Here is a 15,378-nt window from a genome sequence, read left to right on the forward strand (position 1 = left end):
ATAAATATGTATTCATATAACTTTTTCACAGAAGTGGACAAAATGTAAATATACATGTATTCCACTATCAAGAAATGAAGCCAGGATAGAGCAAACCTGGAAAAGTAAAAATATAACCGATTTTTGACACTCATTTGAGTAACACACATTATATTTAATTCATTTAAGAACACAATTCTTATTAAAAGTGATTTTGATCACTATTTGTTTCTTCAAATTGACAAAAATTACATTATTTGTTTTTATTGCTGAGCTGTCACTGCAAAATACTTTGGCTTTGAAAACATACCCAATGGCTTTGAGCCATAGTGTCATTGCAACTTTATTTTAAATGGTGATTTGACCACAAATCATAATGTTGCAAAGGTCCATTTCAGTCTTCTAAACATTATGAAAAGACCTGGCATCTTTTGCATCATGGTCCATTCACATAACCTGAAACAGTTTTGGCAGAATGATTATAATTTATTTTAAAGTAAATCATTACTCAAAGCATCCAACATAATAAACAATTCTGGATCAAATTGCTGAAAGCAAACCTCAGAGCTTGACTTGAATCAGGATTCAGGATCACATTCATCGATGAAATCTTGCTGATATCAAAAGTTTCCAAAAGCACACCTAGGACAGCACAGTCCCTGGTGTTCACACACACAACTTTGGTGTAGAGCTATTGCTTAATACCTAGACTCCATCACCCAGGAGTTAGATGTCAGTGATCCAATGCCTTGGTTGCTGCTAGTCTCCTTTCTAGGTGTTTCATGAGGGGCATGAGACACAGATCCAGCCATTCCTTGGATGTGGGTGGATGGTAGACTTCGCCGAGGGCTTGATCTGCCGTTGACCTCAGGGCTGTCAGCTTGGCAAGGAGGCTGTGATGTGAAAGAGGACAGAAAGGAATTATGAATGACTTTAGAGAACTACCTTGTCTAAATTTACTGGTGCTTTACAGATTTCACTGCATAAGACTTTTAAACAGATATTTTAAGGTAAAGCATAGCCATGGAAAGTGCACACCAAACAAGATGGAAAGCAGGCTATTTCCAAAAGCAAACCAATCAAGAGAGCATTACAAGTACTTCAGTAAAAGACTGTGGGTTATATTCTGAAGTCAGTTTTAATTTAAACTCTGGTCTAAAGATGTGGTTTAACTATGGAAAGCTAGAAGTGGCAAAATACATCTAGCAGTAAAGGTTCATCTCTCAGCACATTTGATACTCAATACATACATAGCTGCTTGGTAATACTAACTAAATCAGTTTTCTTCACTGTCAAAGAATTGGGACATAACACATTAACCATAATACACACAATGTAACAAATTGACATTTTCAGCTTCCCATAAATTGAGGTTTGGGACAAGCCAGTAAACCCCCACTTTTAGCTGAATCTATTTCGGGATGACCCAGTACCTTTAGAATTAATCACACTTCTCACCTTAAGACCGGTCCCATTTCATCATCAGAGAGGGGAGCAAGGGGTGAACAAGGATTCTCTGATGATGATGCTTCTCCTTCTTTCTTCAATAAGGCACTGGAAGAAAATAAATAAAGAAAATTTTTTTCCAATTCTACTTTTAAGCTACTAGATTCACTGGAGATCGTTGAGGTACCCTGCTTCAAAAAGTTTAATTCACTCTATATAATTCGACCATTTTGATGTCATTCTCTCTGTTAACCAGCGATGCAAAAAAAAATCTTGTTCTGTATTAAAGACACCTGGGCCCCGTCTTACAAAAAGTTACAATTGATCAAATCAATATTAACCCTACGGAAAACCATTAGTGTCTATACAGGAAATTTGCACAATGTCCTTTGTAAACAAAGAGACGCTCAGTGAATTTTCAAGAAAACAATGAATATACATCATAGGTAGAAAATATTTTTGAAAAAACATGAATAGATGTTGACGTTGCTGGCCGTCCATTGTGGCGATTGATCGGATCAATCGCAACTCTTTGTAAGACGGGACCCTGGGCCCGTATTCCATAAACGAGATAAGCTTTTTGCTTAAGTCTTAGCAATTTGTCTTAGCATTTTGCTTGTCTAAGAAATCTTCCCTAACGATATTCTATAAACTTTAAGACATTTGTCTCAAGTCAGACGATATGGCTAAGCCAAAGTCTCAAAGTCAAATTCTATGACCTTCTAAACTGCTGCAGGGGTGTCATTGAAGTTGTTTTTTCTTAACAAGTTTGATTTTATTGAAACTAATTACAACTATTGTAGTAAAGGAAGAGCATTCATCACCCATATATGGTAAGAATTCTTTATTCAGATTATTCTATATTTTGTTAATTACCAAAACATTTCAATCCCAAACCGAGTGACTTGCACAGTTTTTTATGTATCAGTCCCATTCATTACTTTTCATGTATTGTTTGTCAAAATCTAAATGGGATAGGGTAGATTCCTCTCGACATCTTTATTCTACTTCAGTTGAAGTAGACCTAGTCCTAGGGTCTAAGGGAAAACATTTGTAACTTTTGAGACTAGTCTTGGGTCTAACATTAGGCCTAGATCTAGCATAGGCCCAAGATCTACAACTAATATCCGTCTGTTTGGAGGAGAATTGAACATTGTTTTTACTTTTTACTTTCCTGAAGGCTGAAGCAAAACGTAACTTTGTTAGTCTAGTGCCGTAGTGGAGCAACTGAGACTGAAGCTACATAGGCCTAGATCTAACGATAGACCTATATTAGTATTGGTCTAGGCCTAGGCCTAGAACATGCAGGACTTAGCCTGGCTTAGCCTTAAGACAGGGATAGATCTATCTAGATCTACATGTAGGTCTAGAATAGATCTGACTTAGACCAAAAGCTTCAGTCTCCGACTGTATTTTGGTTGACGACACTAAACAATCTAACGTTACGTTGGCCTAGTCTCACCAATGTGATATGACAGTAAATGTCAGAAACTTTTAAATAAATCCCCAGAAACGACGGTTATTCCTGTCAACAGTGCTAGATCTATCGCTACGCATTGCTTGCCAACTATGCCTAAAGTTAGATCTAGTCCTAGTAGTAGTCTAGACATCTGATCTATCTTGCCCCGGGGACCTCGACACGACGTCTTTAGACACAGTATGTGTTCGGGCTGCCGCAGTAAGACATCTATCTAGATCTACTCCTGCTTTTTTTAGGTCCATCTGTTTGTTTGGAGTTTTTATTTTATACATTTTGAGGACTTGTTTATATCTAGGTTTCCAGGACTAGAAAACAGGCCTAAACCTAGACCAACACTGGCAACAGCTCAGTCTAGACTAGGCCTAGGGCCTAGATTTATATAAGAATTTAGATCTAGGGCCTAGGCGGCCTAGCCTGTGCTTTCTTCTATTCATTCTAGATTTTATTTCTAGCCTATCCGGTAGCCCTAACGTTAGGACTTGCTGATCTAGTCTACTGTTTGATCTAGAAATCTCTAACCTAGGCCTAGATCTAGACTAAATGACTTACTCACTTAGACTAAAAGTTAGACCCTATCTAGATCTAGAACTATACCAATCTAGGTGTACATAGGGTCATAGTAATAGGTCTAGATCTAGAGACTTGTAGACTCTATCTCAATGTAGATTCTAGATCTAAAATAGTAAATGTAGGCTAGATCTAGTCTAGTTCTACTCATCTAACGTTAGGCCTGAGAAAGGAAGTAGGCTAGGGATCTAGCATTGGATTATTTCTAGGACTAAAGGATCTTGATCTAGGCTTAGATCTAAACTAGGGGCTGTAGTTCGAAATCTTGAGGTCTAGCCCCCCCCAAAAAAAAAAAAAAAAAAAAAAACTAGAACTAAGCCCTCAGCTACATGTAGTTCTCTATGTAGCCAAACAAAAGTTAGCATTGACCATTGTCTTAATCTTTTTTTGGCGTATACATGTAGTTATCATACAAACACATATTTTGATGAATGAGAAAATGTGTCTTGCAGATTATTTTAGCTCAAAACCTACATTTCATGGACATATAGGCCAATGTCATAAAATGAAGAAGTAGTTCAATACACATCATGCTGTTTACACATTTATTGATCTGATATGCTGTTATTATGGCAACACATTTTCCAATATATGTCTTGCAGATCTACACCTCAAAATCAATTTGTGAGCCAACTTTTATAAGAATTGGTAAAACTGATAAAGGGATTCAAACCACAAGATTTTCACCTAATTTCTTTATATAATATGTTGTTACCTTGGCAACACGATTTCTGATACAGACAAAAATAGTCTTGCACATCTTCAACTCAAGACTATTGTGTGTACGTGCCAAATTTCATGAGCATTGGTTGAAAAAAGATGAAGGAGTTCGAACTACAAGATTTTCACCTTATTTTCGTTATATAATATGTTACCATAGCAACCCGAATCTGATACAGGCAAAAGTATATCTTAGACATCTTCAACTCAAGACTATTGTGTGCGCCAACATTTTAGGAGAATTGACCAGTTGAAAACTGATAAAGTAATTCAAATCACAAGATTTTCATCTAATTTTTGTTATTTTATTTGTTGCCATGGCAACGCAATTTTTTATAAAGGCATAAAATATACTTTGCACATCTTCAAATCAAGACTAACGTTTGTGCCACATTTCATGAGAATTGATTAAAAACTGAAGAAGTCGTTGGAACTGCAAGATTTTTACATAATTTTTGCCCTAATATACCGTTACCATGGCAACACAATTTCCGACACATGCGAAAATGTGTCTTGCACATCTTTACCTCAAGACTTATGTTTGTGGCAAACATCATGAGAAGTGGTTGAAATATTATAAACTTGTTAAAACCACAAATTTTTCACCTAATTTTCGTTATTTAATATGTTGTTACCATGGCAACGCATTTTTTTTATATAGGCATAAAATATGTTTTGCACATCTTCACATCAAGACTAATGTTTGTGCCACATTTCATGAGAATTTGTTAAAAACTGAGGAAGTAGTTGGAATAGCAAGATTTATACATAATTTTTGCCATAATATACTGTTACCATGGCAACACAATTTCCAACACATGCAAAATTGTGTCTTGCATACTTTTCCTCAAATCCAATGTGTGAGCCAACTTTCATGAGAATTGGTAGAAAACTGATGAAGTAATTTAAATTTTAAATTTTGGCCATAATATACTGTTACCATGGCAACACAATTTCTGAAAAAGCAAAAAAAAAAATTTCTCACACCTCCTTACTTTAAGACCAATGTGTGTTCCAAATTTCATGAAAATCGGTTAAAAACTGAGGAAGTAGCTCGAAATGCAATATAGGTATAAATTCTAAAAAAAAATTGGCCATGATTTGTTGGATTTAAAATGTCTTAAAGCAATTAAGACAACTCACACCTGTCTTAAAGTTAGGGCTAAATTCTTAGCCATGTTGTATTTATGAAATACAGACTCTGCAGTTTTAAGAAAAGTTACTTAGCCATTCATCCTATATCTGTCTTAGTCGCGCAAAACCTCTTAGCCAAATTCTAAGACAAAATTCTTAGCCAATTCTTTATGGAATACGCGTTTTGGCTAAGAATTTTGTCTTAGACAGAAAATAAGACAAAATGCTTAGATTTTTGACTTAAGCATGCTTATCTCGTTTATGGAATACGGGCCCAGGTATACACACAAATGCCACTAGGTCTTCTTCAATAGGTCTGAAAAGTGTTTGGGGGTCAAGGGGCAGTAGCCCTGGGCCCGTATTCCATAAACGAGATAAGCATGCTTAAGTCAAAAATCTAAGCATTTTGTCTTAGTTTTCTGTCTAAGACAAAATTCTTAGCCAAAACGCGTATTCCATAAAGAATTGGCTAAGAATTTTGTCTAAGAATTTGGCTAAGAATTTTTGCGCGACTAAGACAGATTTAGGATGAATGGCTAAGTAACTTTTCTTAAATATGCAGAGTCTGTATTTCATAAATTCTACATGGCTAAGAATTTTGCCCTAACTTTAAGACAGTTGTGAGTTGTCTTAATTGCTTTAAGACAACGTTTAAATCCAACAAATCATGGCCAATTTTTTTAAAGAATTTATACCTATATTGCATTTCGAGCTACTTCCTCAGTTTTTAACCGATTTTCATGAAATTTGGAACACACATTGGTCTTAAGGTAAGGAGGTGTAAGAATTTTTTTTTTGCTTTTTCAGAAATTGTGTTGCCATGGTAACAGTATATTATGGCCAAAATTTGAAATTTAAATTACTTCATCGGTTTTCTACCAATTCTCATGAAAGTTGGCTCACACATTGGATTTGAGGAAAAGTATGCAAGACACAATTTTGCATGTGTCGGAAATTGTGTTGCCATGGTAACAGTATATTATGGCAAAAATTATGTATAAATCTTGCTATTCCAACTACTTCCTCAGTTTTTAACCAATTCTCATGAAATGTGGCACAAACATTAGTCTTGATGTGAAGATGTGCAAAACATATTTTATGCCTATATACAAAAATTACGTTGCCATGGTAACAACTTATTAAATAACGAAAATTAGGTGAAAAATTTGTGGTTTTAACAAGTTTACAATATTTCAACCACTTCTCATGATGTTTGCCACAAACATAAGTCTTGAGGTAAAGATGTGCAAGACACATTTTCGCATGTGTCGGAAATTGTGTTGCCATGGTAACGGTATATTAGGGCAAAAATTATGTAAAAATCTTGCAGTTCCAACGACTTCTTCAGTTTTTAATCAATTCTCATGAAATGTGGCACAAACGTTAGTCTTGATGTGAAGATGTGCAAAGTATATTTTATGCCTTTATAAAAAATTGCGTAGCCATGGCAACAAATAAAATAACAAAAACTAGATGAAAATCTTGTAATTTGAATTACTTTATCAGTTTTCAACTGGTCAATTCTCCTAAAATGTTGGCGCACACAATAGTCTTGAGTTGAAGATGTCTAAGATATACTTTTGCCTGTATCAGAATTCGTGTTGCTATGGTAACAACATATTATATTTATAAAGAAATTAGGTGAAAATATTGTGGTTTGAATCCCTTTATTAGTTTTACCAATTCTTATAAAAGTTGGCTCACACATTGATTTTGAGGTGTAGATCTGCAAGACATATATTTGAAAATTTGTTGCCATGGTAACAGCATATCAGATCAATAAATGTGTAAACAGCATGATGTGTATTGAACTACTTCTTCATTTTATGACATTGGCCTATATGTCCATGAAATGTAGGTTTTGAGCTAAAATAATCTGCAAGACACATTTTCTCATTCATCAAAATATGTGTTTGTATGATAACTACATGTATACGCCAAAAAAGATTAAGACAATGGTCAATGCTAACTTTTGTTTGGCTACATAGACAACCACATGTAGCTGAGGGCTTAGTTCTAGTTTTTTTTTTTTTTTTTTTGGGGGGGGGGGCTAGACCTCAAGATTTCGAACTACAGCCCCTAGTTTAGATCTAAGCCTAGATCAAGATTCTTTAGTCCTAGAAATAATCCAATGCTAGATCCCTAGCCTACTTCCTTTCTCAGGCCTAACGTTAGATGAGTAGAACTAGACTAGATCTAGCCTACATTTACTATTTTTAGATCTAGAATCTACATTGAGATAGAGTCTACAAGTCTCTAGATCTAGACCTATTACTATGACCCTATGTACACCTAGATTGGTATAGTTCTAGATCTAGATAGGGTCTAACTTTTAGTCTAAGTGAGTAAGTCATTTAGTCTAGATCTAGGCCTAGGTTAGAGATTTCTAGATCAAACAGTAGACTAGATCAGCAAGTCCTAACGTTAGGGCTACCGGATAGGCTAGAAATAAAATCTAGAATGAATAGAAGAAAGCACAGGCTAGGCCGCCTAGGCCCTAGATCTAAATTCTTATATAAATCTAGGCCCTAGGCCTAGTCTAGACTGAGCTGTTGCCAGTGTTGGTCTAGGTTTAGGCCTGTTTTCTAGTCCTGGAAACCTAGATATAAACAAGTCCTCAAAATGTATAAAATAAAAACTCCAAACAAACAGATGGACCTAAAAAAAGCAGGAGTAGATCTAGATAGATGTCTTACTGCGGCAGCCCGAACACGTACTGTGTCTAAAGACGTCGTGTCGAGGTCCCCGGGGCAAGATAGATCAGATGTCTAGACTACTACTAGGACTAGATCTAACTTTAGGCATAGTTGGCAAGCAATGCGTAGCGATAGATCTAGCACTGTTGACAGGAATAACCGTCGTTTCTGGGGATTTATTTAAAAGTTTCTGACATTTACTGTCATATCACATTGGTGAGACTAGGCCAACGTAACGTTAGATTGTTTAGTGTCGTCAACCAAAATACAGTCGGAGACTGAAGCTTTTGGTCTAAGTCAGATCTATTCTAGACCTACATGTAGATCTAGATAGATCTATCCCTGTCTTAAGGCTAAGCCAGGCTAAGTCCTGCATGTTCTAGGCCTAGGCCTAGACCAATACTAATATAGGTCTATCGTTAGATCTAGGCCTATGTAGCTTCAGTCTCAGTTGCTCCACTACGGCACTAGACTAACAAAGTTACGTTTTGCTTCAGCCTTCAGGAAAGTAAAAAGTAAAAACAATGTTCAATTCTCCTCCAAACAGACGGATATTAGTTGTAGATCTTGGGCCTATGCTAGATCTAGGCCTAATGTTAGACCCAAGACTAGTCTCAAAAGTTACAAATGTTTTCCCTTAGACCCTAGGACTAGGTCTACTTCAACTGAAGTAGAATAAAGATGTCGAGAGGAATCTACCCTATCCCATTTAGATTTTGACAAACAATACATGAAAAGTAATGAATGGGACTGATACATAAAAAACTGTGCAAGTCACTCGGTTTGGGATTGAAATGTTTTGGTAATTAACAAAATATAGAATAATCTGAATAAAGAATTCTTACCATATATGGGTGATGAATGCTCTTCCTTTACTACAATAGTTGTAATTAGTTTCAATAAAATCAAACTTGTTAAGAAAAAACAACTTCAATGACACCCCTGCAGCAGTTTAGAAGGTCATAGAATTTGACTTTGAGACTTTGGCTTAGCCATATCGTCTGACTTGAGACAAATGTCTTAAAGTTTATAGAATATCGTTAGGGAAGATTTCTTAGACAAGCAAAATGCTAAGACAAATTGCTAAGACTTAAGCAAAAAGCTTATCTCGTTTATGGAATACGGGCCCTGGAGCTTTATTTAACATTTACCTACCAAACATTCCACCATATTAACACAATTAACTAAAGTATCAAAACAGTGACATTCTGGGACAACTGCAATCATGCAAAGCATGCTCTTATAATGAGATATCATCAAACCAATATATATATATCTACTGATGAAAATACCCTTAACACAATGTCAGGCAACATCATAAACAAAGAGAATGCACACAGTATATCAGATGTAAAGTTCAAACTTTTTTTGTTTTATCAGAAAAAGTCAGAATTGCAAGTAAAAGTCAGAATAGTGGTATCCTTGTATAAAAAGGATTAATTTTTTTATTTTCATTTAAGAATTATAAATCTCTAAAGAAATTTTAAAGAACCTAACATATCCAGATAAGGGCAGGTTTTTGTATATTTCTTTATCTGGAAGCTCCGGTGAACTCAGCATTTGTGAATACTCTGTTGTGGTTCTTCCCTTAACCCTAACAGGACTGGGCTATTTGAGATGTATTTCAGCATGATCGCGCGAACGGCGGCCGAGATCAGAAGGGGGGGGGGCCATCATGGCCCCCCTTCTGATCTCGGCCGCCATTCGCGTGATCGTGCCGAAATTTGGCACGCACATTCTTTACTACATAAACTACAAGCTAGTATTAAAAAAAAAAATTTAATAAACATTTTTAAAATATGCAAATTTAATCATGAAAAATATTATTTGCATATTTAATACCATAATTCACTTCCAATTTTCTTATTTTTTTGCAGATGTCATCTTTGTAATCTAATTCAAAGGTTTCCACAAAGAAAAATTGTAAAAGCCAATTTTTTCCTCATGTATTTCTTTGTTTTTAGAATTTCTTATGTATTTCTTTATTTTTTCATCTTTTGTTTTTCTTTATTTTTCAATGGAAATTATTACAGACCATTTAACAACTAAATTAAACCCTAAATTAATTAAGCAGACCACATAGAACGAAAAATAATCACCCTTTTATGAATTTCATCTCCCATAGACTTTGTACACAAAGTATAAAAATGAGCCATTTTTGGCATGACATCGACTCGTAAAAAGTCACATGACGTCGCGATGGTATACCCGTATGTCGCGAATTTGGTCTCAAAAGTTGCGCGAGACTTCAAAGAAAAAAGGCATAAATTTTGCGGCGCTATCTTTGTGCGTTTCAGAAATATCGCGCGAAGCGTCGAGGGGGGGAGCTAATTCCATTTTTTTGAAAGAATCTCAAAAGTAATTTGTAAAGTTTCTTGTTCTTCAAAATCAATCTTTACAAATCACTCAGCCCTATAAATTTATCAAAACCCTTTCATGAGATGAATGAAATAATGAAAAAATGCTTACCTTTGACTAGCAAGCCTAAAAAGTTTTTGTCCCTCCTTCGATGATTGGATGGTAGCAAGCTGCCTGGCACACATATACACCCCACTACCAGGATAGGTACCTATTGGTACACCCACAGGCATCCTGGGGGAAAAAAGAAGACATTTATTAAAACTTGTTTCTAGAGGAAAAAGAAAATTAAGACAAGTTGATAGGTGAACTTTATATCACAGTAAAAAATACCAACTGATTATCCAAGCGTTAACACATACCACATAAATATGGTATCAAATTTTATGGGAGAAAATGCTTTTTCAGGCCAAATATAATAATATGTTCATGAGATATTTTCTTCTTAATTTGGGGATTTGTGAGGTGTCATGTTTTTTTTACTCACAAGGTATCTCTTTGGATGCTGAATTATTTTTTGGGGGATTAATAATGACAATTGTACTGATGATATTTTCTTCGCATATAGAGTTCCAAATTTCACCATCGATACTGATAGTTATTGAATAGATGCTACCCGAGAAGTTTTTAGATTTAATTTAGATCAATAACAGAGAAAGAAATGAACAGAAACAGGAATAAATCATCTGAAAGTAAACACAATAAACACAGAAAAATGAATATTACGATCGTTGAATTTAATTGTACGAATGTGCAAAATTGCAACATCAGCGCAGCAAGAGTTAAAAAAGAACAAACTCATTTTGTACATTTTATGTACAAAAAAATTATATTAAAAGAAATATGACAACATACTCTGATAACGACAGGTTTGTTTCTATTTCCAAGTCCAAAAGCTGAGGGAAACCTAGCCTTTGAGATATACTCTGGTGTAACTCCTCACTAAAATGGCCTGTAAAGATCAAGTTTTTAGATTTAATTTAGATCAATAACAGAGAAAGAAATGAACAGAAACAGGAATAAATCATCTGAAAGTAAACACAATAAACACAGACACAAATTTCCAACAGATTGACTATTCTTTTAATTTAGAGATTTTTTTTCTTGTAGACATAGCATGATCCCACTAAAGCTAGACCAGGCTATTTGATACACTGTAATGATAACATATTGGGTAGAAAAAACACAATTACTGTGGTCTTTGTAAACATTTCATGATTTTATTTGTATTTTTTATTAATCCCATTGCAAATTAAAAAAATCTGAGTTATGATCCCTTCAATCTGAGCTTATCAAAGTCTGAATTTGATCTCAGTATTACATCGACTAACAGGATTCATTAATTTCATTACACAAAATTACTTTCTCATGAAAACTGGTTAAGTAGCTAAAAAAACTGGAAGTCAGATGCATACAACATTGCATATCACACAAAATAATATAAGACTGAGTTTACCTTGAATAAAAGTTTGTAAACAGAATGCAAGCGAGGGCAAGCCAACTGGCAAGAGCTCACACAGAACTGTTTCATGGGTGTACCTGGGAGTATAATGAAAACAGAAACTCAATGGCACTTATATTCAGAAGAGAGAAACACATTTTTTTATTGGTATATTTGTATATTAACAGATGTTAATTGATCATTGCTTTACAAATTTGAAACATTGTAATTCTTATAAGATTTAAATAAACAAAACATATTTTAACAAAATATATGCACCTAGCATCCTTAGGGACGCACCATTAGATATCCAGGGGGGCTGGAATTTTTTCCAAAAAAAAACTTGACTTGCTATATGAGCAAAAAAAAATTTGACTCACCATCAGAGTAAAAAAAAAAAATTGGTCCACTGACAAATCATCTGAATGGTGGGAAAAAAAATTGTCTCAATGAACTTACCTCTGCCAACCAGTGAATACTATTCCTTTGAAGAAGAGGCTCTTTGGAATGGTGCTTGACAGGTGTCCCGCCCATAGCTCCTGGTTTCTTATGTGTTCTAACTCTGGTGTCAGGAAGAGGGTTGGTCCAAAAGCACCTTGGAGATCAAAAAAACAAGAGCATGTTATAGAATGCTTTAATTGTACAAGGAAACATGCATTTCTATTACATTGGGGAAATTAGAACAGAGATTGACTCATGGAAACCACTAATATAAATACAGTATTTTTATACTTAATTGTATTAACTTTATGTGTGCAGTCACTGTGCTAAATTATGTCAGCAAGCCATGTTTACTCTGGAGGCACAGGTTCCGTGTATTTCAGGAACTATCCTCTCTTGTGAATCCCAAAGGGTTCTTTTACCTTTGAAAGCCGAAGCAATCCAGACATTCTTGAAGACTTTTTCATAGAGTCGCCACACCTGGTCAGGAGTATTGTTGTGAAAGCTCTCTGACGTATCCAAGTAGTTCCACACCATAATGTCAACAAGCTCATCCAACTTGGAATCTAAAGTAAAAACGAGCAATCAAGGTTTGTTTAGATACCACACAGTACGTCCCAGCCATAGTGACGGAGGGGAGCAGGAGGGTTTGGTTGAGAACGGAGGATGTAATGAATCATGCAAATTGAAGGGAGGGGTTAAGGTCAAGGGTGGTTGCTGGAAATGTGAGGTGAATATGTTCAACCCTGTTTAACATGGACAAAACCATATTAAAAAATTGGACTAGTGACTAAAACCCACTCAACTACCCCTTCATAACTAGTGTTCTAAATTCATGTGATAAACCACCCATCCAACTTAAAATTATGACAGTAGCAATCTCAAGTAGAAGTAGTATTGTAAAAGAGAGAATCAAGACAGTGCTTGTTTAACAACAAATTTAAAGTGTCAACAAATATATTATATCATATTTAACATAATATAAGAAATGAACCAAAATGTAGAAAAGAGGAAATTCTAGAAATATTTTTACTCTTGCAAACAGATTGAAGTTTGCAACATTGAGGCAATTCAAATGTGAGATAAGGAATTGACCATAAGATGGAATGAAAAGAATGTAAAGTAAATGATGTAATGTATATGGGTTATACAACTCATTTGACCTTGGTGCTAGTTACCAAATGGTGTCAAATTCCCCATTATAGCTAACCAAAGCATGCCTATATATACTAGAATGGTACACATGTTCAGCCTTGACATGTTCACCCTTGCTGGCTTTCCATATTTGACTCTGAACAGGAATTGAATATATCATTTTGTTGGGTCCTGTTTCACAAAACAAAATTCTGATGACTGTTAGTACTGAATAGGTGACATATCATTGGCTGACAGCAAATAAGCCATACAAATAATTGCATTATATCGTGATAACAAGCTTTATGAAATGGGATCCTGGGGAGTATTTCATGAAGTTAAATATTGTTACCAAACTCCTAGAAGCTGATTGGCTCAGAGCACATCTTATCAGTGAAAATCACTGACAAGATACTTCATGAAACACTCTCCTCATTGCATAGATAGAGGAGTAAGAGACCCACCTTTGAGCAAGTCATACTTGGCATTTCTCAACATGTCGTCCCACATGATCGGTCTGACGTTGGGGTACTTTTCCTTGAGGTATAGGAGCACGGCCTTGACGTGAATCAAGAATAGACTGACAGGCTCTCCAAGGAAACTATGTGTGATCCGCCCACAACACTTGTCACACCGTTTCTTCATCCACACCTATATAGGGTGGATTCAGAGATAGAGGGGGAGGGTACCATAAGAAGAGAGAAAAGGAAAGGAAGAGAAAGGAGAGGGAGTGAGATAGGATCAGAATTTGCAGTATGTTAATAGTTTTTCTTTATCATCATGCTCATTGTCATGAGAGTATACAGAGAACAGATACGGCCTGTTGCTCTTCTTGGTACAAAATTTTGCAAGATTTATCATCTCTAAGTAAAGAACAGAACAATTCATATGATGAGATGTTCAATGATTTGTGCATACATAAATCTCTCACATAATTTTCACCTCCCAAGTTCCGTAACATGAAAACTGAACACAAATTATCATGCTCTTGTAAATTGCCTCCAGAAGCAATCTTACTTGTTGATTTTTTTTGGGTGTTCATTCTAAATATCTTTCTGAGGCTCACATATTTTGGGGTGGATGTGGCCTTGACAACTTCCAACACTTACAGAAATCTTCACAATACCAATTTATCCATGTCTACGGAAAGCCATTTTAGAAGCTATGAACCTACAGAAGGACAGTGTCCTGTAACATACAAACTTGTAATCAGTTGTAAACAATATTTAGTATATATATCTCACTATGTTATACTCCTAAAATCATAAAGTATTTACAGCAGTGTTTATCAAAGAAGATACCTACCTCATCTGATCCTATATGAAAGTATTTCAGGTTAGGGTGCTGTGCCATAACTTGATCAATCATGGACCGTACCAAGCCTATCGAATCTATAACAACAAACAAAAATACATCATTTGGATGGAAAAGTAAATTATTGTTTCTCTTTTCTAAAATGGAGAGGTTGTATATATATAGTGATCAATTTATATATTTCCTATTGAAAAACACCTTCTTTTCTAACACAACAAATCTTATTGATTTGACTTTAGTGTCCAATTGACAGTATTGCATGTTAATAATCAATTCACTCACAATTAATTAATAATTAATAATTTCTAAGCATTGCTGTCTGATAAAAGGAGACCATACAATTAATGTATTATCAGATAAGAATAGTCGTATTACAAAGTACAATTAAAAATTCCATCTGATCACATACTTGCTCATCACAAACAAGTAGAACACACTTCTGGAAGGTTTACTATGCAGTGTTGTTGAAAGATACAATTCTAATACAAACAAGTGGAATGCCTCTGGCCGTCTCACCTGCATCACGCGATTCAATATAGCAGCAGTGCTGATTTTGAAAACTACTATAACTCGCACAAGATGTTCAGTGATACTTGGTTACTCTTATTTCCACGTTTTATGAACTAGACCAATACACTTATAGAGATATGATGGCAATTCAACAAATA

General features: G+C 35.2%; 1 protein-coding gene across 1 annotated transcript in view; it reads right to left on the bottom strand.

Annotated features, from left to right (window-relative positions):
* The window catches only part of LOC129270088 (hexosaminidase D-like), a 25,021-nt gene continuing 9,643 nt past the window's right edge, over nt 1-15,378 (bottom strand). Inside the window, exons 7-15 of the mRNA XM_064105804.1 lie at nt 14,702-14,787; nt 13,861-14,047; nt 12,685-12,828; nt 12,281-12,416; nt 11,837-11,919; nt 11,236-11,332; nt 10,492-10,614; nt 1,438-1,533; nt 1-872 (exon numbers count right to left, since the gene is read on the bottom strand). Of these exons, the coding sequence (XP_063961874.1) occupies nt 713-872; nt 1,438-1,533; nt 10,492-10,614; nt 11,236-11,332; nt 11,837-11,919; nt 12,281-12,416; nt 12,685-12,828; nt 13,861-14,047; nt 14,702-14,787 (1,112 nt within the window). The 3' untranslated portion in view covers nt 1-712. The remainder of the gene's footprint in view (nt 873-1,437; nt 1,534-10,491; nt 10,615-11,235; nt 11,333-11,836; nt 11,920-12,280; nt 12,417-12,684; nt 12,829-13,860; nt 14,048-14,701; nt 14,788-15,378) is intronic.

This window comes from Lytechinus pictus, chromosome 10, assembly GCF_037042905.1.
Source record: "Lytechinus pictus isolate F3 Inbred chromosome 10, Lp3.0, whole genome shotgun sequence".
NCBI lineage: Eukaryota > Metazoa > Echinodermata > Echinoidea > Temnopleuroida > Toxopneustidae > Lytechinus > Lytechinus pictus.